The following is a 24,379-nucleotide window of genomic DNA, read 5'->3' on the forward strand; positions in this document are numbered from 1 at the left end:
TGTAATACAGGTGGATGGGTCGATAGAGCGGCCCCCCGCAAGATCGCACGGCAAGGGCGTAGTAATCGATAGAGTGAGGGTGAAAAGGGATAGAAGCCGGTTCGAAGCAGACGAAGAGCAGCGGAGGCCGTGGAGGGCAGAGTCCATTCAGTAGAAGCAGCAAGGCTGCTATTGATTGCGTGGGTAGTTAGAGGAGAGATGAGTTACCCCCACTTTCGGTCATTCAGCAGCCGCACTGCTGTGACACGGGGTTAGCAGAGGGGAAGGGCCTTGAAAGATCGAGGGGAAAGGTAGAGTGAAGAAGAGGGAACGGTAGCCCGATTACTGGAATGCCGTGGGTGGCTAACAAGAGAGGGGGTTTCACCCCTGTCTTCGATTATACGCACGAATGTAGGCACAACCACTTTGCCCTAAAATTGACATTTACCCCTGTGCTTTTCCAAAAATTCATGCTTTACACGTTTTACGTAAACTCGTGTCTTTCTGCCACCTCCTTCTCGTAATCGTTAATTCGAAAGATTAATGAATCACGTCAACAGCTTAAACACCTACAAAGTTTAAAATTTACTGCTCTGAAAGAAATTGCAGAAATTTCGAAGTTTAATTGTGCCAGCCAAGAAATCTGTTAATTTGACGCTCGATACCTGCATCAGATAGTACTGTTGACGTCGTTAGAAGACTAAAAAGGCATTGTTTTGCGTTGATTATTCCATTCCGATAAGACTAGCTCTTCTGGGACAATAATGGTTCTTCATCGAGATATGAAGAAATGAGCGGTGTCGGTGGAGAAATATCGCTAAGTTTCTTTGTCTTCTAGCTTCATTCAATTCTAGATCTTGTTATGTCGTATAATGAAAAATATATCTATGTGAAAGATAGCGAGGTGTTCATTTCAGTGGAATAGGTATGCATGTTATATGTATACGCATACCTAGTACTGAAGCATTAAGGAGTTTCATCGTACACTAGTCAGCCACGAAGGTCTCCAACCCTAAAATCATTTTAATTAGTTTCACAAATCTTATAAATAAAATTTTCGATCTTAATTAAAATATTTCTGTTTTACATAAATTTAGATATATTTATGGATTTATTGTTAAAATCAGAATTTCAAAAGTGAAAAAATTATAAATGAAAGAAATAGAAAAATGAGATATTGATTTTTCATTTAGTTTACCCGAAAGAACATTGGAAAGAGTTCAATGTTAATTTTTTGGTAAATTCGATAGTTCAGTGACGCAACTACTTCTCATTTAGATTGAGGGTACGGGCTACAACGATTTTAAGTCCCAGGGAGAAACTTGTTGCGCAGGCGGACCGGAACTTAGCGTAAGCTTATTCGTGATCTGCCACCCTAGCCGTAGGACATCATAACCCTCAAGTCTAGAAGACTTACTAGCTCTAACAGAGACATAAGAAATTCAAAGACAATATATATAATGTGTCGAAATTAATTTTACCTAGTTATGATATTGAAAAATATCATATTCATGGTATTCAATGGATCATGGAGTGAAAGAAAAAAGAATGAAGTCAAGAAGATACTATATAAACGTAATCTTCAAAAGACAAAAAATAAATGCTATAGCTCTTCTATAACCATTAGCATGAATACAGTTGATTTTATATTATTAATTCTATTATGTTCAACAAATATAACGTCAAAAGATTAACTTCAAGAAATTGTAGTCTATAGGAAAGAGGATAAAATTATGCATATCTAAAATAGAGAAATATAGGAGATACTAAGGGAATTCTTAGAAAGAAACTTTTAGAAACAGCCAAACGTCCTGACGAAAAGCTCCTTTTGGAGTATGAAGAAGAGAATAGAGAGAAGAAGGAAGAGAGAAAAGAGAGAGGGGGCTCGACAGAGCCCGCGTAGAGGGGTTTGAAACGAACGAAGGGGTGTACTGTGGAAGAGGGGGCAGCAAAGGAAGGCGAATAGTTGCCTCGATGATACCACCTCTCTCAGTTGCTCCTCGGTTTCCGGACTGCGTGGACTACCAGGTTAGTGAATCCGACTCTCGTTCATTCACCAGTTTCTCTTCGTTCCACTCTTGACCTCCTTCCTTCCTTGGCACTCTCTGTTCCTCTCTCTCTCTCTCTCTCTCTCTATCTCTCTCTCTCTCTCTCCCTCACCCTCGTTTTCCACCCCGTGTGTCCGCTGGTTCCATTCATGCGACTCGTTCTTTGCTCGCTCTCTCGTTCGCTGCTCTCCTTGATTTATCGAAGTTGCCAGTGAAAAACGTTCTTCCTTCGTAGCTCCGCTACTCGACCACCGATATCCTGTCAACGTGTATTAACGATCAATGTTACAGGTATATTTTCACAATCTTCTTTCTTCATTTTTCACTTGATTTTTTACTGAGAACAAATTATATTTTAAGGGATGATGAAACAGCTTTTATCGAACTTTTAATAAGCAGTAGATGAAAGTTATTACTTTACATATATTTTCCTCTTTTATTAGGCACTTTGTAAATTCCTTGGCTTCTGATTTATTTTAAGTTTCTCTGAAGTAGAGAGTTTTTGTCAGAATGGAATTAGATTTTTCGGGCTTTCTATGTTAATTGCAGAATGAGACGGAGGAGGTAATTTTTCATATTTTGCTCAACCACGTTTGAAATATAATTTGTCATGGGAGGAACGATGAGCAGGGAGGATATATTCGAGAAACAGCTGTTAGAGCTGGTAACGAAAAGCAGCTACGTGATCAGTAATCCTTTTCCTGAGAAAAGAAAAAAATATTTATATAATATACTAATAGTTTCAATGAAAATATATTTTTTGTTTCGTACGTACTTTTTAATATTTGAGAGGAAAATATAGCCACAAAATATGTAAAAGGTAATCATTTTCTATTTGTTTAAGTTAGTTCCTTTTTTAGTTTGCTTTTCTTATAGCTTTTTATCGTGTAGTTATTAATGTTTCACTTGAACGATTCAATTGTCATATTCTTTAGTTTCGAGTTTTTCATAGCATTTATGATGTGTATACCGAAAATGTAAGAAAGAAAGAACTGAGTGTGTTAAAAATTGTTCAAGTTCTTCTTTTCCTCCGTATAAGAATGGATATTAAATCTAAATATTCTGTTGAATTTCCTCATCTAATCGAGGAGTCATTGTTCTAGATAGCAATTAATTTCATATATTTTTATATTTTATACAAATTATATCTTTATATATATTTGTAACTCACAACCGAAGCCGAGAAACAGAATATGACAAGAAACAGCTATTCTGAATTATAGAATAATGTCGTTCAGATTGTTGTCACTGTACGTTAAATTGTACAACTGATTAAAGACACAGATGTAAGATTTATGTTAAAGAAAGAGGAAGCAGCCATAATAATCAGATGACGTAAAATACCCAATTCCATCGAAAAACAGTCACTGGCTTCATTAAGTAACGATTAATAATAGTAATAATAATAATAATAATAATAATAATAATAATAATAATAATAATAATAATAATAATAATAATAATAATAATAATAACGGTAATGTAAAGAACGAAATAAATTAACAATATATAATAAAAATAATAGTAAAGAATACCAGTGTATAAGGAGTTATCCACTTCATAAAGTATTATAGAAAACCCCACGTAAATATAATAAAAAAAGATATACATATAGGTACATATATTTAATCTTTTGACTAATACTAATCTTGCATTTATGTATATTAAAATTAAATTTTACGGCTCTCAATAAATGTTTTAGTATTCATTGTGACTTTTTCCGAGGATTATCTTTTGAAGTCGAAATTGTTAGTTTTTAAAAGAAATCATAGAGTATTGTTTTAATAGTCAAGCGAGATTAAATTCGGAGAAATAAAGACTGATCCGAGCAGTTGATCTCTCTCCAGTATTCAATTAACGAAAGCAAGAATACACCATTCTTAATAGAAATTCCATAGCACGAATGTTGGGAATGATTAAATTTTATGTTGCGCCATATATAAAAAGGAACTCGTAATTGGATAACTATTATCCATTAATCCGAGAAAGTTTAGTAATTCAGTTACTAATAGAAATTAAATTAATTTCGAGAATCCAATACATTCCGGTTGGATGCTATTTCAACATCAATATTAAGATAAATCAATTTCTGCTCGTGATTAAATAATATATCAAAAATTACTTTAAAAAAATCTATTGCAAAATTTCTTCACTTCACTTCAAGAAATTTCTTCAATTTCTTCAAATCCACTGCAAAATTTGTTCACAAATATACATATTTAATACAGGACTTATTCTTTTAAAAGAAAAGAGATTTGTTTAATACTATATTATATAATTTTTCCGTGTCCATTAATTTTTAAATTTTCCTTTTGCATCATAAATAAATCTTAATCGCTATCACGCTAATTATCTAATCCAATTAAATTAATTTGTTTCCATCTAAAATTTGATAATCTATTCAATCTGGAATACTTGATAATAAAAAGAATAGAACAAATAAAAAGAAATATTCTTTAAAAAGAGCATCTTAATGTTTCTCAAACACCTCATATGAAAAAGAAACCAGAAGATTATATTCTTCTCATATACTAATTTACAATTTATTCGTAACCCTGATAAGAATTATAATCTTTCTCGATACCAATAAGAAGTTTTTTTGTACAGATAATAATACATAAAAAGAAATCACCTTTTCTGTTATTTTGAATTGAATTTTGGATCTGAATTTGGACATTTTATTTCCTAGAAAATGCGTACTGTGGCTGTATGGACCGCTTTTGTATTAGCGTACTCAAGCAGCCCGTTCGTGGCCGGTATACGATACATCGATCCGATCTCGCCGCAATCAGGGAACACCGGCGACATCGCCGAGAAGCGCGTTGACCTGACTGAGCCGACATGCGAGGAATTGAGGGCAATGTGGAGGTACACCAAGCGACAAAGCAGGGCTGCTAAAACCACTACCGGATACTCTCTTTATCCTGATCCATTTTCGTACAACGTCTGGAAGTCTTATCCCGAACGCCCCAAGCCCCCTCACACCCACCGTGGTAAGACGATTTTACAGGAGTTGTGTATAGCATTATATCCACTCATCCTACTGTTTACATTATCTAAAAAAAGGTATAACGAAATCTCGTTAATAAGAGAATTACAGAAAAACGATTATAAACAAAAATACAAAATATTTACTATAGAAAATTTTATATACAAATACCTTTAAATAAACGTATTGTAAAGGTAAGCATAAAATTAGATAGATTGAATAGGGTATGCTTAAACTTTAAAAAGAGAGGTATTTTGGGTTTTTATTTTAATTAAGACAGTTTACAGTGGATGAATGGAATTTGATATATTTGCTTAGCTTTCTCTATGCGGAACAGGGTTGTAAAAAAGTTAATTCTATTGTAAACCGAGTGAGAAAAGTTAAATTGATAAATACTTGTTTTTTATTTTTTTCTTGTTTTCATTAAACTATTTTAATATTATGTTTTATTTTATTTGCCGTTATATTCATTCTAAGACGGGGAAGTTAAATGATTTTGAAGTTACGTGTTAATTTGTTACCGTATGGTTTGCTCGCTTAATTAAGGCCTAGCTCTGTGCAGTTCACAATAGAGGCCAAACATAAGCAAAGAAGTAAAATAATCGAATTATTGATGCCTGCCTATACATTACCTTGAGTGTTCTCTGACTTAAACTTGCTGCAGAAAGTTCATAATAAAATACGAAGACCTAACTTTATAAATAACTTAAATAAGGGATACCACTTATTATACAAGAAATATTCGAACGATTTAAAATTAGACTATTCAGAGAGGTAATAGAGTTATTTCCTCCTAATACTTATAACATTTACAAAAGTTATTTTCAAATGTTTGTTTACCATTTAAATAATTCGATAGATAGATAAACTCAGTTTTATGTTATAATACCGAGTAATACAGAATAATGTCTGACTTGTCCTCTACTGAGACTACTACAATTCAAAGTGATCAAAGGGACGCCTATGTTGAAGCAACAGTTACAAAGGAAGTGTACAATATATGAAAATAAATTAATAAGGAAGTATACGATATTTAGATCTTCTAATCCCATTACAGAGGTTTAGTTTTAATGAAGATACTTTGAATTTATGAAACATTTTTCCCATTTTGGTAAAGTTATATCTAGAACGAAATCCTTTTATTACTGAATATTATAATCTTTTATTAAATATTGTTCATTCTACCTGGCAATAATGTGTAGGAAGATTAGCGGGAAGAGCACGTAACCGTGCAGGAAGTAGTGCTCCAATTTATGGCAGGATGGTACATAAAGCACCAGCGGGCAGCAGATTCAGAAATGGAATGCGACCTCCGGCACGGCCTTTCGACAAACTCCCGCGACTTTTCGGAACAATCAATTCGTATCCGTCGAATCCACATCCAAACATGAAATACCGTACGATTGTTGGTTCCCCTCAGGTCCCTCAGGCGGGCAGTTTTGAGCATTTGAAGGAATTACTCCGCGCTGAACGAGCTCGTGAACTACAGGTTAATAACAGAGTTGAGTTAAATATACTTAAATGTTTGCTAATCGAGTGAATTGCAAAATTAACGAATTCCATTTTAGAAAAATTAATAACATGAAATTGGGAAATAAAATTTGTTGTATCTTTCTAATAATTTTCTAGGAGAAGATTTCTTAAAAATAATATAATATTACCAAACGATTGGCGATATACTAATTATTCATAACATATTGTTTAAACTGGTATTTCAAACTTAGTGACAATGAAAATATCTCATAAATTAGCCAAGTTTGTTACTCGTCCCCAGATTATCTCAAACATTAAAGTAATAAAAATTATTATTTTTTTTAAATAAGGAATATTTTTCTATGTTTTTTTCTTTTTCTTTTACTAAATTAAACATTTTAGGAACAACATAAAGCTGAAAAACTTGCAGAAAAGACATTTACCTTCAAGGATACCGTTGACAACGAGCACCCTTTTCATATGCAATCTCGGAAGCAATTTCCGAAGCCAACACTGCGAATGCCGACGAAAATTAATTATGAATTCGGTCAAGGTCGACATACATCGAACGTGCCAAATATTGGTCAGGCTTGGACGGTGAGTAACAAATGGCAATAGAAACATTCCATTCATTAAAATTAATAGAGAAACAGAAAAAATAATGTTTCTCTAATATTCATAATTAATAATGTATTAATGAACATACTTCATTCATATTTTTCTTTTTCCTCCGTTAATTTTATGTCTTCTCCTTAATTTTATGCATAGTACGTTCTAACGCTTTAAATTACTAAACGCTCTAATAGTTTCGTTTCAAACCTATAACAACCCAATGAAATTTCGGCTTCAAATAAATGAAATCTCGCTCTACATTTTTATATCGATAATGATGTCCTTATACTGCGGACCTTTATGTAGTTTCATATTTTTGTGAATATAAATAAAAAAATAGTACTTAAATAAGGATTTATTTCAAATATTAAAACGAATACTTAAGATATTTTCTATGATTTTGTATATTATATGAATTCTGTACATTATTGCATCTCTTAATTTTTTAATAGTATAAATATCCTCTGTCTTCATATTGTATGTAAATGGATCATAACAACTACCTTTTGCAGAGGAGCGGTCCTCAGTCTCGCGAATACTTGTTGCGTTAGTATCTCGACGGACTGCTGACATCTCCAACACGAAGAAGCTATCCTAATGATCAACGTATCAATTCCTCGAATACGTTCGCACGCAACAAGATGCAAAAGATTCGCATTTGCTTTCTTGGCAATCTCCGATACCCCGAAATTTTCGTAAGCCAAATCCTTGCGTTGATAGCAGTGAGTATCGTCCCGCGAAAGGGCTTCTCATTTTCGTTCTTCCTCCTCCGTTGCTATCGAAAATTGTTCTTAAAGATTTCATTGTCTTGCATTGAAATCTCGGACCTTGATCTCCGCGTTATCTCGATTTAATCAACGTGTGTTACCTATACCCGAATAAATGTAAGTCAATAAATGGAACGAATCGATGGAAAGTCGTAACCGGAAGGAAAAAAGTTTCGATATGTGGCAATGCTACAAAATGTATATTTTCTTAATTCGTTTAAACTCGCACAGATTTAATTACGCGGCCGTATCCGCTGCCTGTGTAGAATCTTCCAGATATATAAATTTAATACTATTTCTGAAAATATGGCTGCAACGGCAACGTAATCGTACCTTTGTGCCGCTGAGCGGAGAAAACACGAGCAAAATGTTGCATTTTCGTTTTTTTTTTCAATTATATGAATATTAGTTATTAGTACTTTTAATTATGCTAATATTAGTGATGCCATAATATATAAATACTATACTAATATTGTTTCTCGCAAATTGATTGAAGATTTCAAACGAGAAAGAATAATGTTATAGCTTATTTAGTGATTATTGTTTTATCTGGCTGTATGATTTTATAACAATACTCTTATTGGCAGTCTCCTGGTTCCTATAGTAGACTCTATTCTTAACGTGGTTAGTCCAAAAAATATTTAGACACTTTTGGATAAGAAAATTCTTATTTATTTCATTTACAGACACCAATTATAGTATCGTTTATAATTATTTGAGCAAACATTGATGATAAGTCGAAATTGAAGGTTATTCGAATTATAAACGATACTTTATGTCTATTACAATTTTATTTATTAACTATATTATTAATTTAAATTTTAATAGAATTAAATAATGATGGTAGTCGTACCTAGTCGATGATTATCTATTATAATATCTATTTCTTCCATCAGGATCTTCGTTCCGATTCTTCGAATATGAAACCGTTTAATAATGGCTGCAACGATAATCGAAATAATACTATAATCGATATTCCAATCCAAGATAGAAATTAAACTATTATGCTCTGGTTTTCTCCGCCTTATTTGAACTTGACAATAAAATAGAAAGACTAATATTTTGAAAATTTTGACAATATATATATATATGTATAAATATATATATATATATACATACTTAAGATAAGAGATAAATAAAGCATAATCAACGGAACTATACCGAAGACAATAATTACTGTTAAGAGATATTCTTGTAACCTGTACGTGCAATCGACATGGATGCGATTTCAATTTTGCGATATATGAGAGGTAAAGTGTTACAGTGTATTAAAAATTATAATAATTAAATACTTACATATAAAAATGAAATTTTTGAAAAAATAAAAGGAATGAAAACGCACCAGTGGACATTTTGTTCAACATACCTATTTAAACTATATGTGTATCGATTACACGTACAATCAATTTAACTTTCAACCCTTAAGCGCTCGATCGATTGCCCGCAAAATTTGAAAGTTAGACTATAACTCACAATTGAAATATTTTGATTACTTTTTCAACATAAAGGTTTTTGTTAGACAAACATATCAAGAACAATAATAATTATGTGAATAGAAAGAAATTTCTCGTTCATGCGAACCAAGAAGACAAAATATTTCAAAAATCAGTTCCTTTTATCGCGTTAATTTATTAGGAATTATGAGACAATAAGAAATAAGGGCTTAAGGGTTCTAATTATATAAAGACAATAAATATAAACGTTTCTTGTAATCGTATAACAGAAAAATAATGAAGTAGGTTAAAGATATTTACGTGGCTTAATCCATATCTCATGCTGAGAATTAATAACTTTCAGCTCCTATGACAGCGTACAAAAACAAAAAAAAAAAAAAAAAAGAAAATAACTTCTGAATAATTATATGGAACGGTTTGATACCAATCGCGGTTCTAATATTTGACTATAAATACTTTATACTTGTATACATCTCTTTAAATACGACATGTGCGTACACTGCATATAATAACACAACAGAAAAATAACACATACACAAATATTACATCTATGGACACACATAAAACTACGCGTACATTACATGCATATCAGAGTACACAAATATATAATAATATATATTTGTTATGCTACTATAACTATTACTATGTTGACTGTATTGATTAAGTTTTAAAGAATGGATCTTTCTGGCCAAGGTTCTTCAATAGTGGAATCAGTGCCTGATATCCAAAACTAGAGACTGGTTAAAATCTCTTTGGATACAGATTATGAGCTATATATATTATATATTTTTACCTTATTTTAAACTATTTTAATGTAAGAAATTCTGTTCTTCAAGTGTATACAGCGACATATAAACATGTATACATGTGAAATTACTAAAAAGAAGAACTATATCTTGGATGATGTTAGAAATAGTATATTTATGTAAATTGAAACGAAATTAATTTAAGATAAAGACATTATTTGGGTCAGAGTATCAAATCTTTTCTAACGTAAATTAATAGGGATCATGTACTATAATAATTTATTTTGTTTACTCTGAATTTTAATGCATGTATTTTGAATTAACATTTGATACTTAGACCCTAAAATTGTCTTTGGCAATTCCAATTAATAAATTAGAGAAAATATGCTTCGAATTTCCTGCCCTATAATTGTTTAATTTGCTCTACATTTTTTCTTATGTTTGAAATATAACTATGATAATATTAACTATAGCAAATTGAATCCGTGACTTTTTACATTAAGCATGTTATCCTAATCATCATACTTATTCTATTCAATTATTTAATCATCATAGAAATAAATTTTAGTAAAAAATTTACGAACAAAAATTGATATTTTTTGGCGGAAATATTTCACTTAAATATTTTATATGATTTGAATCAATTAGCGGATAAATAGAGGACAATTCTTAAAACATTTAGAAACGACTTTTATAATTTTATTGCAGTGTTGCACAATAATTTTATCAATTGTGAATGACACAAATTAATAATTATTCGGTAACCGCAACATTTATAAATTTCAAAGCACAGAACAATGTTTCATTGACACGTGTCGACATCTAGTAGTTTAAATTTTTATAGCAGAATTTTAACGAGTCTCATAAGGTCCCGAACTTTCTAACTCACGTTATTGCTATTTTTAAACTCTTTGAATAAAACATGCGTGTACATTTTTCTAAGTTAATTATTAAGTTAATTTGTGTAAATAATATAATATTTTAGAGAAATGTTTTCATCAAAATATACGTGTTCGGTGCTCTGCACAATTAATAAAGAACTATGCAATGTTTAGAAAAAGGTTATAAGTAATACAAATAAATATTTTGTATTAAAACGTGGGTAACGATGGTATTTCTAAATATTGTACGTAATACTATTCAACCAATTCGATATGCTAAGCAATTAAAGACAGTTAATTTGTGTATAATACGGACGTATGTAAGATGGGTTAGTCGAAGACCGATTGCAATTGTTAACGAAGATGAACTTTTCGAAAGTGAAGATACTACTCAGCCGCGCATTCGCCAAGAAAGGATTTCCGCGAGAAAATCGAGTAAAAAGAAACCCATCCAAGAAAAAAACAGTGAAAAAACTGAAAACGCTGTGAAAAAGAATTTATTTACAAAAATTAAAGAAAATGAAAAAATTGTATCGTAAGTTGCTTATTTTTGATTTTATTATAATCTTAAATAGAAAACCTCAAAGTTATATGTATAAAATAAAAAGAATTATTTGAGAATTTTTATGCTTATAGATCTTTGATGAGTAATTTAAAGTCACGAAAGAGGAGGGAAAAAAATGATGAGATAGTTCTAGAAGGAAAAAGACTAATCATAGATGCTATAAAATCGGGTGCAATACCGCATTCAATAATTTTCAATGATTCATCCGACATAGCTGCATTAAAACTTCCCAATGAAGTTAAATTATACAAAGTTCCATATACTACAATACAGTTGTGGTCTGCTTTAACCACTTCTCCTGGCTTGTTAGGTAATAATATTGTATATTTTAAATATGCATCTTTTGTATTAAGAAGTTTAATACTTTTATGATTTTGTCTATATTTTTTTTGTAATGTAGGAATTTTTAAAACTCCAAATGTACATAAGAATGAACCAGTTGATAATGCATTACCACTTACAATTGTTTGCGATAATATAAGAGAACCAGGGAATTTAGGATCTATTATGAGAGCTGCTGCAGCAGTAGGCTGCGAAAAATTAATCATAATGAAAGGTATTAGACCATGAATTTATGACATATATATAAATGACATTAATAATTTTTTAAATAAAGAAATAATCATTAAATTAAGATTCAATATCTTCAGGATGTGTAGATTTGTGGGACCCAAAAGTTCTCAGAAGTGCAGCTGGTACACATTTCCAACTACCTATTCATGCATTTCCAACATGGGATGAGATTCCATTGCTAATTAGTGAAGACAGTAACATTTTTGTAGCAGATAGCACTTTTGGTGATCAGTTTTTGCATAATTATTCAACTGAAATACTTCAAACAAGTTTGCAAATATTTGATATTGATCCAGAAGATTTGAAGTCAAAACTTATTGTGGATACTAACAAGCAATCAGAAGAAGATGTGGTACCAAAAAATAAACACCTGATGAGAGATCTCATGTTAAAATTACCTATTCTTCCATACTATTCTGTAGATTATACAAAAAAAGAATCTGTAATTATTGTAAGTGGAGAAACTGAAGGTTTGAATTTTAATTCCTATAAATTCTTGAAAGAAAAAAACTGTATTCGTATCAATATACCTTTAGTAAAAGGAGTGGATAGTTTGAATGCGGCTGTAGCACTTGGTGTTGTTATCTTTGAAATTAAGAGACAATTTTTCAAGAAAAAGAGCCTCCTCTGATACAGATTTTTTGATAGATGTTACACATTTATATAAATAAATCCTTGGCTTTTATTTCTGAATGAATTGTGCATTTATTATTTACAGAGGCTTACGTCATATAAATTTTATAAAAGATGAAATAAAAACAATGTAATATAGATCATAATGAGTTCTAATAGCTTAATTTCCATTATTAACGGGTTGAGCAGCAGCTGGTCGAACTACAAAATTAGAATATCAAAGTATGGTATATCTATCTATTTTACTCATTTGATAAAAAGAATCTTACTTGTACAACTTTGAGGTTGAAACTTTATGTCGTCGATCGCAAAACCTCCGTTACTAGCACTTCCTCTTAAGATGAGGCGATAAGATGCACGTGCATCTATTGTTACCTGTGCTGCAGTCCATACAGGTCTAGGATTGTTAAATCCTTTCGCTGTTAATGACCATAACTGAAACAAATAAAATATTGATTTTTTAGGATATCCTAAATCTCAAAGAATTATGAATACCTACAGGTTGTTGTTTTCCGTCATTCTCTTCATCGTTGATTGCTTCTTCGTCGGTATTCATTTTAATAACTTGCAACGTTGTAGATTCCTCAACACCAAAGGCAGCAAACCAAAAAGTGAAACAAACCGATTCTTCGTCGGGTGATGTTTGAATTATTGGAGATCGTAAACGTACATCTGTGGATTGTTTATTTATAGTAAAAATATCAAAGAAAACAAAGTCTCCGGTTGCCCCAAAAGTTTTATCCAATAGCTGAGCTGGACGATGGGCAAGAAACGCACGTTGCCAAGTGACTGTACGCTCGTTTTCAGAAGAGGTAATATTTTCCCAACCACATAACCCTTTCTCAAAGCTACAATCTTCTGGTCTCACAGATGCACCAGGTGGTTTCACTACAAACCAGTAATAACATAATTAGTTCGAGGTAGAATTAGGAAAAACAGGATTTATTAAAAGCTTACCAGAACAATTGCCAGTATAGAAAGCAATATCGTCAATGCCAATGCTGCCACTAGCACGATTGGGACCCCAAGTACCCTCGAAAACTACGTTGAAGTTCTTCCTTTCGTTTATATTGATTTGTGCATACCTCCATGTGGGTCCTTGGTTACTATACAGTTGCCAGATTGATCTTGATTCAGTTGATGATTCTTCTGTTGTTTGTATAAATACACGGAGTACACCTTTGAATTTGCATCATTATTATAGGCACATTAGAATAATTAAAGAAAAGATATAAAATATCTACCTAAGCTTGGTCCAATAGAATCAATGAAAGACTCAAACATAAAGTACCAGAAGGTAACACATAATGGCTCGTCACTGCCTTTCATTTCCCGACTAACAAGTTGCGCTGTTCCGCCTCCGGATGATCGAGGTCCTCCTCTTGGACGTCCCAAATTAAGGAAATACTCATTTCTTCGATTAACTGTATATCCATTGCTGTACGATTTTCGTTGGTTCCTGGGATTCAGCACTTGTATAGATACTCTTTCCCATTCCACTCGATCAGGATCTCGAGAATTGATCCAGTCACATTCGTCGACTTCGAAGGTGCAGTCTCGTGGTGTAGGTACGGCAACTTGAGGTAAAGCTGTAAGTGTACATGAATGAATATTCGAAAACCAACAGTGATCACTAACTCGTTTTCAATTAGATCTCTGTATGTATTAATTATTTTTTATGAATCTTTACCTGGACAAGCACCTTGTGTAAAAGAGATGTCGTCAATGGCAATATCTCCCATCTCAGTGTTACCTACAGATGCTTCGAAAAGGAGTTGAAAATCATCCAGAGAGCTAATTGTAATTTGAGCAACGAACCACGTATTTCCAGCGTTTCCGTTCAGACTCCAAATTTCTCGGAGAGGTGCATCCAAACTACGAAAATGACGAATGAACAGTTTTAAAGAACCGATGCCAGAGCCAAACATGTGGAACCAAAAGTGCATACACATAGGTGTATCGGCACTTGATGCGGGGAAGCTGGTGCTAACGAGTCTGGCTCTGTCTCCTGGTCGACGAGGAAAGGAAGAATCTATATACGCATATCCCCCAGCTGTTGATTGATCTGTCGAACTATCCATTGCTGGTCCAGTTGTGGGATTCCCACTTCCACGACTCTATACACGTATTTATATATATTATAGCGTAATAGTGAAATTGATAATAAACTTACAATTGTCCAATCGAAATCATCCTCCGCGTCATTAGCCCAATCACAAAATCCACCAGCAAAATTGCAGAAACCGATACATGAAGTACCTGGTTGTAAATCTATGTCGTCTATGGCTATGTAGCCTCTATATAGACGGGCTGGATCGGTAGAATCCACAGGAATTCCTTCGATGATCAACTAAAAATAAATACGACGTTTCTATATGATAATCATAATGTTCTTAATATCGAAACCATGATACTTTTCTCAAGGAAAATATTAATTCGGGGAGAAAGTTATCCAATTACCGAATGTAGCTCAGGATACGTGTATAGCAATTGAGTTTGCTGCCAAACACCCAGGGTATAATACTGAGCATTCCAAATGACACGTTCGTCAAAAATTTCCAGTGGCTTGCAAGACGGTATAGTCGCATTTTCTGGAGTGATTTCTTCAGTTTGTTCTTTCTTAATAGAATATTCATCTACACCTACATGAAGTAGAACTCTCAAACCGGCGACGCTGAGGCCATCCATGCTATACTTAAACATAATACAAGTTCCAACAACTCCTGTACTTCCTAGTTGAGCACTATGCAACAGTCCTCCTAGAGTTTTTGTTTTACCATCCTTTTGTGACAGTTGTGATGTTTCAAGGAAGGCATATCTAATTCAAATTTGAGTTACTATACATACATAGAATTGGAAATAAATATGTATATTGAAGCATACCCTCCTTCCATAGTACCAGTGGTATAATCACTTGGGGGACCACCCATCCAATTGGTACCCATACCAGTTCCAGCTACCCAGTTTATTACACTTTCACCATTTTGCCATTCACAAAGTGTCTGTGCTGGAAATGTTCCAAAGTCACAAAAAACTTCATCTATTGATGCTGTAGATAGTGGTGGTGTGATTGGTGGATACCTTAAAATGAAAGATACATTTTGAAGTGATTGAACTTTAACAGGTCAATTTTTTTTATATTTATAAATTTCTTACCTCTGCGTTGATGAATTTCTTTGAGCAAGAGTAGGCGGATTAAGTGGCTTTTGTGGCAACGGCATCTCTGTGGTTGGAGGAATAATTGTCCGAGTATATAGAATATCTGGTCTAACCGGCCAATGCCTAGGTTCGATATGTTCTACTTCGTCTATAAGATCATGATCTCGATCAATAGAATTGAATGGAAATTGCGTCGAGTTGAAAGCATCATTGGTGACAAAAGTATCAAAGACATCCTTCGTCTCGTCATTTTCCATACTTTTGGTCCAATTGGGAATGAAACTTTCGTTTTCGCCGCCGACGAGATCTATTTGTTCTCCGAGCATCGGATTTAAAGGAATCCATGAAGCACATGTTAACCAGTAAAGGCAATTACATATTAATAAAATCAGCCACATTTTCTTAATATTTTAGACAATTTTTATTTCATGAAAAAAATAAGAAGATCTTAATATTGAAGTATTATATAAAGAATGTTAAGCAGATACACAATCACATGTTTCATCGTGGAAACAACTGAGGATCTTTTTCTATCTTATGTATTTTATTATAAATTTTTCTGGAATTTAAAGTATTTTAAATACGAAAATAGGAAATTTTACACTTTAAATTGCATAGCAAGAAGCTAACACTCAACTTCCAACACGGTTTCCTGATAAACAGAAGTTAGTAATACAGTTATTGCGACGTTTATACACGCAGAAGAATGATAACTAAACTAAATACGAACTGAACGGTTTTCAAAAGGTATGCACGTGATGAAATAAAACGAACATTCCGCAGTTCCGGCCTTCGCTTCCTGTCGTTACGCTTTTGATCCTAGTACAGAGAGCCCGAGTTCGATAACCGTTCCCTGTACAATTTCATTAAACTGACTACCTACGATAATTACCAGTAATTATTATAAAGTACATTATACTATAATGTTATGTACAGAACTATATAATAATTATATGAATACAAATATAAAAAGTGACTGTTCTATCAAGAAAATCTATATTTAAATATATAACTTTTAGTGTCTAATTTTTAAACGTTACTTACGATTTTAAAAATTTCAGAAATATTTCCGGATTAAAATTTCCATTATTCTTGTTAGTAATACTCATAACTCGTCCTAAATTTAAATATATCCGAATAATGAAAGATACAAGGTAAGGACAGAGAATCAATTGATCTATTTTCGGCCGGCAAAATGGGTCTTTTCTCAACATTTTTGATATCAAGCTAACAACAGACGATGATGTCCCTCTGGGAAGAGGTCGTGGTCTTTCTTCGCAAACCATTTTTGTGATTTCTGTCAGACTCTGAAAATTGGGATACGTACTATACATATAGAAAATAGAACAAAGTCAAAAATTACATTAACTAAAATCCGGATTAAATTAATCTAACTTTACCATAGCGGGAAAAGGATGTCTTTTTGAAACCATTTCATAGAGAATGACGCCCATGCTCCATATATCGCACTTAAAATCATAAGATTGGTCTGTTAGCATTTCTGGAGCCATGTAACAAAATGATCCAGCGCGACATACAATTGATGGTTTCGTTAATCTGTACAATAATAATAATACTCCATAAAATTATATAAAAATATTGAACATAAACTATTAATATTTTATAAAGTAACTTTTTCACAATGAATGATACTCTTTAAAATTTTTCGAAACACCGAAATCTCCGATCTTTACGATGTCACCGCGACTTCCGGTTAGCATGATGTTTTCCGGTTTCAAATCACGGTGAAGAATCTTTTTGAAATGGATGTGGTGAACTCCAAGAACGACTTGGGAGAATAAATACAGCGCATCCTAAATTAACATATGTATTCATTAGTATTAACATATTCATATTATATCAAACTTTTAAAATATCGTAGACGAAAAATAATGAGATGTAATGTTTCCCAAATTCTTACTTCCTCTTTAAGTGGTGTCTCGTTGTTTTCTAATAAATCTTTCAAAGTGCCTCGCGTTGCATATTCCATAAGAATGTAACTGTGATTGTCCTCTATCCAAGCTCCATAGTAAGCAACTATATTAGTATGTCTCAAAGTGTGCAAACATTTCACTTCTTCTGATATGTTCTGAGCACATTAAATATGCATGCAATTAGTTATAGTATATAAAATTAAGCATAGAGACAATCTTTTATTTACAAAAAAAGTTAATTAATAGGTACATCTCCTTGATATTGTGACACAACAATTAATTTGGCCTATTTCAATTAAGAAATTTCCTCACCTTAAAAGGTAGTGCGTTTACATTATCGAGAATTTGTTCTTTAACTACAAATGGTTTAGAGTCTTTCTTTCGTCGTACTAAGTAAACTGATCTAGAAACAATAGACGATGAGGAAATAGGAAAATTTAATTTAGCACGAATACATACCCGAAAGACCCCTGTCCTAACAATGTTTCGAATATATAATCATTTATATGCATGGACATTTTTAACAAAAATGATAAAAAACGCAAATAAAATCGAATTATTAATTCACAAAATTAATTTAGCTAGGAGTACTAAACATCAATCGATTTGTTATGGTAGATCAATATAAACAGTTAGTCCGATAAAGTTTGAATTTTTTTCTAGTATATCGGAAATGTCTATTTCCAATCAAATATTTGAAATTGAATAATATAATTAAATATAATAATTAATTAAATACATTTACTTTTTAAAAACTATTTTTTTACAAAAAAAAATACAATAATTTTTTGACTTGATTAGTTTCGTATTTAATAGCGTCCTATTACAAATTAACAAATAACATCGTATGAAAATCATAAGGAATTCGTTGTTTCTTCATTTGTGCTTATAATTTGGAATGCACAAATGAAATCTAATTATATTTCGAGAATATGCATATGATGTGCATAGATTGTGGATTTATTATTATTCATAAAAAGTGTTTACAAAAACGCATTCTTGTTTGCTCACAATTTATAAAGTATTGTTTTAATACTATTTAAAGTCTCTAAGATTCGTTAGCAAACATTCTCTATACATATGTATTAACGAAAGCACATATGCAAAGGTAGGGAAAATTCGGGCATTAAATTACATGTAGTAGTTTTATTCTTCTTTTTTTACAAATAACGCAATAAAGATTTTTTTTCCTAAAGCGTTTAGATGTATTATATCATACCACAAAAAAGGATGTAGTGACGCAGTTGACCTGATTGAATTGCATAATTCACAATAGTAAATGCTGCATTCAAGAACACGCAGACAATTTAATATAGATGGACAACGACAAAAAAGGGTTATTTTTTAAGACTTGATCGTAAAAAAGTTCCTGTCCATAAGGTGAAACACTGCTGGCAAAACAATATGGCTACTCTAATTTTTCAAAAAGTGTGCACGTTAACGCGATGTATGTACTCTGTTTTAGAGCACTCGTGCACACATTAACAATTCTTGAATTGAACGATGCTCACCAAACATTTATTTCCAATGAAAAAAGCAAACCACCTTATACCCTAGTGCAATGCAGAATTAGATGATACTGCAGTATGTACAGAGTATCCCATAAGATGCATTATCAAACTCATACGTCAAACCAAAGACGTTTTAACTGAAGAAAACAATTCTTGATGCTTTTACGTGATCATTTCTTTGTTGATTAAATTTCTTGTTATTAATGGAGAAAAGCAGATGCATCCTGAATAAACTTAAACACTTAAACACTTGTGCTAATATTTGGTAAAGTTATAATCCAACCACTTCTTTGGAACTCGAATCTGATTTGAAATACGTAATGACTTTAGCAGAAATCAATGCGATACGATTTGCAGCCGGTAATTAAGTTTATTAGGCATGCATTCAACATAACTGTCTCTTAGTGACTAATGACCATGTGATAACACTAAGAATTGCTTCATTTTTTTGATTTAGAACTATCTTATTTTTCGGATATATCACATCCTATGAAAAACGCTGCATACAAATGCATATACTTTTGCTTCAGTATTCTTTTGAACTTTATCAATAACGATTTTAAAAATTAACTATTACTGGAATCTAGTATATTGTTAGTATCATTTCCAGAAGAGGCAGAACTCCGTGATTGTTTCAAGCTGTCTAAATATTCCTGCTGTGATGTAGCCAAAACTTGCGAGAGTATGTCACTGTCTTCCCAATCAGTCAAACCTAGTAAATTACGAACATATTTTTGCATAGCAAAAATTATTCTTCTTGATCAAAATATTTAAAATTAATTATATAGTGTTTCATTTAACTGAAAACATATCTCACGAGGGATTAACATAACCAAAAAAGTTTTAATAGAAGTTGTTTGGTAAGAGGGAAACATCATATGGTGCAAATAATTTTTTTGCAGATTAAGTAGTAGGCGAGATTTTAAGGCCAACTTCATTTTTTTTAATGGAACCATACATTTTTTAATAAAACAATCAATCCATCTATACATTCCCTATAAGAAAGTATTAATCTATTTATGTTGATTATTTAAATATTTTAACTTTATTTTGACAAATCCAATGACAATGCATCTATGAAATGCTGACTAATATATTAAAAAATGTATGATTCCATTTAAAACAATAAAGTTCACCTCCCACTTAAAATCTCCCCCATTACTTGACCTGCAAATGATTTGCATCATATGATATCCTGCTTTAAATCAAACAACTTTTGTTAAAATATAGCTTTAATCCCTCGTGAAATATATAATGGAACATCCTGTACCTATATTATAGTTATATATCATAAGGTAACTTAGTTATTGACATTTAATTTAATCACTAATACTTGACTTACCAAATACTTCGGGAGGAAGACGATTGAATAACGAGATATCCGGTGAAGCATGAGCCTCTTTACTACTACCTGGTACAGGTTCCTGAGAGATTTTAGATTCAAAATCTGAGGCAAGGTGAGACATGGTAGATCCTTGTGTTGACTGGTGTTGCGGAGACCTTTTATTGTATCTTACCGAATCATTTACCTGAAATTATAAATTAAAACATACAAAACATAATATACAACATAATATATATAGGCTACATCGTCTTAGTAACATTAATAACTAGAAACGGACTTTTGGAGAATTACGCAAATTATCTTGGCTAGTTTGAGTCGTGGTCGGAGAAGAAGTGTGACTTCGTTGTTGACCACGACCTCCATGAGGGTGAAAATGCGCATGACTGTGTTGCGCACTTGTTACCGTACTTGTACTGCTGCTACTCGCTGATCTCTTTATTGAATCACGAAACAATTTTTTAGTATTACTCGTTTAAAATAATAGATAAAAATTGCATGGAACTTACAGCTTTTCGCATTTCATTATCCCTTAACCATTGCAAATAACTTTCCCTGGCAACTTGTTCTTCTATGGCTTCGTTTGTTGCTTCCCAGTCAGTTGCTTTTATTTTATCTTCTAGCATCGTCTGTGCACAAAAATAATTGTTCTTTTCATTTATTGTAGAAGTTTAATGTTTAAAACGATATTAAATATAACAATTAACTATAGTAATTCTCCACCTGCTCAATGTGTAATTCTTCGCTTTGACGAACTGCATCTGATATAAGTTGTCGATCCGCCGCACCAGGATTGTATGAAGGTAAGCCAAGACCAACACCAATTGTAGCTTTATATGGGTCTACTATGCTATTATAATGGCTACCACGTTGATAAGACAATCGTATCGGTTCATTATCACTTTCGACCATCGTATGGAAAATATTAATTGGTTCTGTGTAGAATTACGAAAGGTAATATTAAAAGCACAAAAAGATTAACTTTACCAAAGCGCATATTGACACGCACCAGTACTGTAGCAATATAACTGAATGCTACGATTATACATTTCAGACATTGCTTGCATTTCTATATGATTTCCATGTACATATTCTTGTCGTTTTCTATCTACATATGTGCTAAAATCTTCCGCTACAAAATGAGAAAAAAATTCTTGATTGGAAGCCTGGAAAATTACACCATATAATTAATAAATTTATTTTTAAATAATGGATTTCTATCATTTTTGTGTTTAATACTTACAATATAATCCATGCAATGCTTCCGAACTACACCATGCATTTCTTGATCACCATAAACTTGATCTGCAACAGCTCTAAATAGACATGCTCCATCCTCACCCATCTTTTTGACGATAAATCCCATTTTTCGCATTCGTTTCTCAAACCATCTATCTCGCTGTAAAAAAAAAATATAATCAAAAAATTTGATAATGAAAATTATCCATTGTCATAATTATCTATCATTTCATAACTAACCTCTTGCCATTCAGCCAGTGTGAGATTATTTCCAGTTCTGCCAGTATATTCATCGCCGCTATTATATCCATTAGCTAATTCATGTTCTATATTTGCAGCAGCCCCAACAATAGCCATTCGATTATTGGCTATGACACTACCATCCGTAGCTAAGTAAAGTGTATTATTTATTATTTATTTTTCTAAGAAATATTTTCTTATTTTATATAAAAAATTGTAATATCAAAGAAAAATGTCTTTTTTCAATATAATTTAAGTTGATCTATGCTTGTTCTAATATTAAGTGATAAATTTAATATATGTATGCATAGAAGAAGCATTACAAATATGAACCTTGTAATCCACTGCTAGATGCAGTGGGAGGTGTAGCTTGTCTTTCACGTTCTCTTTCTCTCTCCCTGTCTCTTTCACGACCCCTATCTCTTTCTCTATCACGTTTTGAACGTGAATTTCTTCCAATACAACCACTGTAAAATAAACACTCAACATAAAATAAACAAAACATAAATTTCTGAATACAATATACCAGACTGAATATATCTAAAATGATAGATAATACAATGATATAAAACAAATTTGGGAATTCTTTGGTCTTTCATACAGTACCTATGTGGACTTGCTCGTTGTCTGTGGCGTTTACCATGACTGGGACCACTTCCTTCTTCAAAATGTTTATCTTCTCGACGATCTACACTTGACTTTAATAGAAGAACATATAATAGAACACATATATAAGTGTTGAATACATTATAATATATTTTTATTAATTATAGGGAGTTATTATATACATAGCAAATGACAAATGATATTCCATAAAAAAAGGATAGATTTGAAATTAAGGGTATTTATATAAAAATTTAATACTAAAAAAGGAAAGAAAAATACCTAATGTAATGTTAATTCCTTAATTCCCATAGGCACCTATAAATACTTCTTATTTGTTCTATAACATAAGCAAATCAATAGTTTATAGGTTCTAATGCATTCTAGCAAGTCTAGTAAGTCTAATAGTCAGTTTAGTATCTATTCCGATATATTAATTCATAACATTGTTGACAGAATTTTGGTTTCATTCATTTTTAACAGTATCTTGAACAAAAGTATGTTTTTTGTGTTATTTGATTTGTTTGCTATCATTTGAGATTTTATGTGCATCTGAAATATGTGAATATATTCTATACTAATATAGTACTCATATCCAAATTATAACATATATTTTTTTTGTTTACTAAAATAATGAAATGTATACACCAACAAAAAATGTGTAATTTATAATAAAAATAAAAAAGTAAAGTAAAATATATTTTACATGTATCTCAAAGTAGACTCGTAAAACATGTAAGATCAATAGAGATCAATAGAGATAGAAATGAACAACTGATGAAATATTTCCAATATTTTCTCATAATGTGACCTATGGGAATTGGGGGTTAAAAAAAAAATTAGCTTTTATGTTTTCTACCTCATACGAGCTCCCTGTAAGAACGATAGAACCAGATCCGTGATCAGTTTGAACCCCGTGTAGATCGACTGCGAAACCGTTCGCTGCACGTACCTGTCACGGTTCGCAAAAGGTCGTTTTAAGATTCGCTCTTGCAACTACTTGCAACTAGAAGTATTTGTGTAAGTAGTATAGCTGCAATGAAGAGATTATTCATTCACCTGATATGGGCTATTAGGCAGTGTGATGGATCCGGAGGTATGCTCGTTTTGCACTCCGTGAACATCGACTTCGGAAGTGCTGCCTCCTTCTCGTCTATCTTTCGAGGCGTTCGTCTTCTTCTTCGACAGAATGGTCATCTTGCGTAATCGATCGTCGGTGGTCGTTCAGACGCGACGCTCGTTTTAACAAGATTTCAGAAGAGAACCTCGCAGGCTTACGCTCACCGCGCCTTCAACCCCGTAACTTCCTTCCTGATCCACAATTGCTCTATCCACTTATTTATTATTATTCCCAACGATGATCTACCAAGTACACCTCGACGTACGTGGATGCGAATTGATCCTTTAGTAATATGTCACTAATTAACTCTTCGGAATTTAAATCAGGACAATATAGCGCTTTGTAAGAAATACAGCATGATACCTTTAATAACCAACTACTACATTAATTCGTGTTATTTCGAATGTTTTGTCAGACAGCCATGACTACACTTGCACACACTACGAGGCTACCTATTGCCAATCTGTTGCGTGGTATTTCCCCTATACCCGACCATAAAAGTCCCTACGCT

General features: G+C 32.4%; 5 protein-coding genes and 2 long non-coding RNA genes across 15 annotated transcripts; 3 read left to right on the forward strand and 4 right to left on the reverse strand.

The window, feature by feature from the left end:
- Nucleotides 1–218: 218 nt before the first annotated feature.
- LOC125386277 lies at nt 219–6,306 on the reverse strand. 2 transcript variants are annotated; one of them, XR_007226276.1, is made up of 6 exons: nt 6,202–6,306; nt 1,964–2,286; nt 1,178–1,401; nt 932–991; nt 645–864; nt 219–548 (listed from the first exon to the last, which is right to left on the reverse strand). It is a non-coding gene; the product is annotated as an uncharacterized LOC125386277 (long non-coding RNA). The 2 variants fall into 2 exon arrangements; XR_007226277.1 differs by lacking the exon at nt 1,178–1,401.
- Nucleotides 1,907–10,550, forward strand: LOC100644078. 3 transcript variants are annotated; one of them, XM_048411815.1, is made up of 6 exons: nt 1,992–2,007; nt 2,263–2,318; nt 4,717–5,020; nt 6,219–6,505; nt 6,892–7,086; nt 7,614–10,550. In XM_048411815.1, the coding sequence occupies exons 2-6, from the start codon at nt 2,310–2,312 to the stop codon at nt 7,650–7,652; spliced, it is 834 nt and encodes a 277-aa protein (XP_048267772.1). In that variant the 5' UTR covers nt 1,992–2,007; nt 2,263–2,309; the 3' UTR covers nt 7,653–10,550. The 3 variants fall into 3 exon arrangements, with proteins under 3 accessions (XP_003400760.2, XP_048267772.1, XP_048267771.1); XM_003400712.3 differs by lacking the exon at nt 2,263–2,318 and having other exon boundaries at nt 1,907–2,007; XM_048411814.1 differs by lacking the exon at nt 1,992–2,007 and having other exon boundaries at nt 2,183–2,318.
- A 349-nt stretch (nt 10,551–10,899) lies between these two features.
- LOC100651775 (rRNA methyltransferase 3, mitochondrial) lies at nt 10,900–12,784 on the forward strand. The gene is made up of 4 exons (XM_003400692.4): nt 10,900–11,484; nt 11,586–11,824; nt 11,915–12,070; nt 12,165–12,784. The coding sequence occupies exons 1-4, from the start codon at nt 11,177–11,179 to the stop codon at nt 12,716–12,718; spliced, it is 1,257 nt and encodes a 418-aa protein (XP_003400740.1). The 5' UTR covers nt 10,900–11,176; the 3' UTR covers nt 12,719–12,784.
- LOC100647874 (MAM and LDL-receptor class A domain-containing protein 1) lies at nt 12,746–16,277 on the reverse strand. The gene is made up of 10 exons (XM_012316393.3): nt 15,877–16,277; nt 15,604–15,801; nt 15,181–15,538; nt 14,894–15,070; nt 14,411–14,837; nt 13,965–14,309; nt 13,678–13,899; nt 13,220–13,608; nt 12,990–13,155; nt 12,746–12,921 (listed from the first exon to the last, which is right to left on the reverse strand). Exons 1-10 carry the CDS (start codon nt 16,275–16,277, stop codon nt 12,881–12,883), a joined length of 2,724 nt encoding a protein of 907 aa, XP_012171783.1. The 3' UTR covers nt 12,746–12,880.
- Nucleotides 13,114–13,724, forward strand: LOC125386276. The gene is made up of 3 exons (XR_007226275.1): nt 13,114–13,221; nt 13,300–13,532; nt 13,591–13,724. It is a non-coding gene; the product is annotated as an uncharacterized LOC125386276 (long non-coding RNA).
- LOC105666477 (serine/threonine-protein kinase Nek5) lies at nt 16,277–18,605 on the reverse strand. 3 transcript variants are annotated; one of them, XR_007226273.1, is made up of 8 exons: nt 18,273–18,605; nt 18,126–18,216; nt 17,801–17,968; nt 17,533–17,693; nt 17,280–17,436; nt 16,924–17,186; nt 16,610–16,754; nt 16,277–16,531 (listed from the first exon to the last, which is right to left on the reverse strand). XR_007226273.1 is itself a non-coding variant. In XM_020866696.2 (7 exons), exons 1-7 carry the CDS (start codon nt 18,329–18,331, stop codon nt 16,685–16,687), a joined length of 969 nt encoding a protein of 322 aa, XP_020722355.1. In that variant the 5' UTR covers nt 18,332–18,605; the 3' UTR covers nt 16,277–16,684. The 3 variants fall into 3 exon arrangements, 2 of the variants coding, with proteins under 2 accessions (XP_020722355.1, XP_012171782.1); XM_020866696.2 differs by having other exon boundaries at nt 16,277–16,754; XM_012316392.3 differs by having other exon boundaries at nt 16,277–16,758.
- A 147-nt stretch (nt 18,606–18,752) lies between these two features.
- On the reverse strand, nt 18,753–24,378 carry LOC100651699 (OTU domain-containing protein 5-B). 4 transcript variants are annotated; one of them, XM_012316399.3, is made up of 13 exons: nt 24,232–24,376; nt 23,808–24,150; nt 23,608–23,700; nt 22,752–22,843; nt 22,479–22,612; nt 22,146–22,294; nt 21,910–22,065; nt 21,676–21,832; nt 21,390–21,601; nt 21,176–21,316; nt 20,947–21,102; nt 20,667–20,853; nt 18,940–20,036 (listed from the first exon to the last, which is right to left on the reverse strand). In XM_012316399.3, the coding sequence occupies exons 2-13, from the start codon at nt 23,943–23,945 to the stop codon at nt 19,891–19,893; spliced, it is 1,761 nt and encodes a 586-aa protein (XP_012171789.1). In that variant the 5' UTR covers nt 23,946–24,150; nt 24,232–24,376; the 3' UTR covers nt 18,940–19,890. The 4 variants fall into 4 exon arrangements, with proteins under 4 accessions (XP_012171790.1, XP_012171789.1, XP_003400897.1 ...); XM_003400849.4 differs by having other exon boundaries at nt 21,176–21,295; nt 24,232–24,375; XM_012316400.3 differs by lacking the exon at nt 20,947–21,102 and having other exon boundaries at nt 18,753–20,036; nt 24,232–24,378.
- Nucleotide 24,379: the final 1 nt, after the last annotated feature.

Source organism: Bombus terrestris, chromosome 14 (genome assembly GCF_910591885.1).
Source record: "Bombus terrestris chromosome 14, iyBomTerr1.2, whole genome shotgun sequence".
Classification (NCBI taxonomy): Eukaryota; Metazoa; Arthropoda; class Insecta; order Hymenoptera; family Apidae; genus Bombus; species Bombus terrestris.

Coding starts and splice junctions, on each gene's coding strand:
- LOC100644078 (XM_003400712.3), top strand. CDS start 1,954: ATGATACCACCTCTCTCAGTTGCTCCTCGGTTTCCGGACTGCGTGGAC. Junction 6,506..6,891: donor AACGAGCTCGTGAACTACAG/GTTAATAACAGA, acceptor TAAACATTTTAG/GAACAACATAAAGCTGAAAA. Junction 7,087..7,613: donor ATATTGGTCAGGCTTGGACG/GTGAGTAACAAA, acceptor TACCTTTTGCAG/AGGAGCGGTCCTCAGTCTCG.
- LOC100651775 (XM_003400692.4), top strand. CDS start 11,177: ATGGTATTTCTAAATATTGTACGTAATACTATTCAACCAATTCGATAT. Junction 11,485..11,585: donor GAAAATGAAAAAATTGTATC/GTAAGTTGCTTA, acceptor TTATGCTTATAG/ATCTTTGATGAGTAATTTAA. Junction 11,825..11,914: donor CACTTCTCCTGGCTTGTTAG/GTAATAATATTG, acceptor TTTGTAATGTAG/GAATTTTTAAAACTCCAAAT.
- LOC100647874 (XM_012316393.3), bottom strand. CDS start 16,277: ATGTGGCTGATTTTATTAATATGTAATTGCCTTTACTGGTTAACATGT. Junction 15,802..15,876: donor AGAAATTCATCAACGCAGAG/GTAAGAAATTTA, acceptor TTTCATTTTAAG/GTATCCACCAATCACACCAC. Junction 13,156..13,219: donor ATGACGGAAAACAACAACCT/GTAGGTATTCAT, acceptor TATTTGTTTCAG/TTATGGTCATTAACAGCGAA.
- LOC105666477 (XM_020866696.2), bottom strand. CDS start 18,331: ATGTCCATGCATATAAATGATTATATATTCGAAACATTGTTAGGACAG. Junction 17,437..17,532: donor GTTTCGAAAAATTTTAAAGA/GTATCATTCATT, acceptor ATTATTGTACAG/ATTAACGAAACCATCAATTG. Junction 17,187..17,279: donor GACATCCTTTTCCCGCTATG/GTAAAGTTAGAT, acceptor CCCAATTTTCAG/AGTCTGACAGAAATCACAAA.
- LOC100651699 (XM_012316399.3), bottom strand. CDS start 23,945: ATGACCATTCTGTCGAAGAAGAAGACGAACGCCTCGAAAGATAGACGA. Junction 22,844..23,607: donor TTACAGGGAGCTCGTATGAG/GTAGAAAACATA, acceptor CTTCTATTAAAG/TCAAGTGTAGATCGTCGAGA. Junction 20,037..20,666: donor TCTTCCTCCCGAAGTATTTG/GTAAGTCAAGTA, acceptor GTAATTTACTAG/GTTTGACTGATTGGGAAGAC.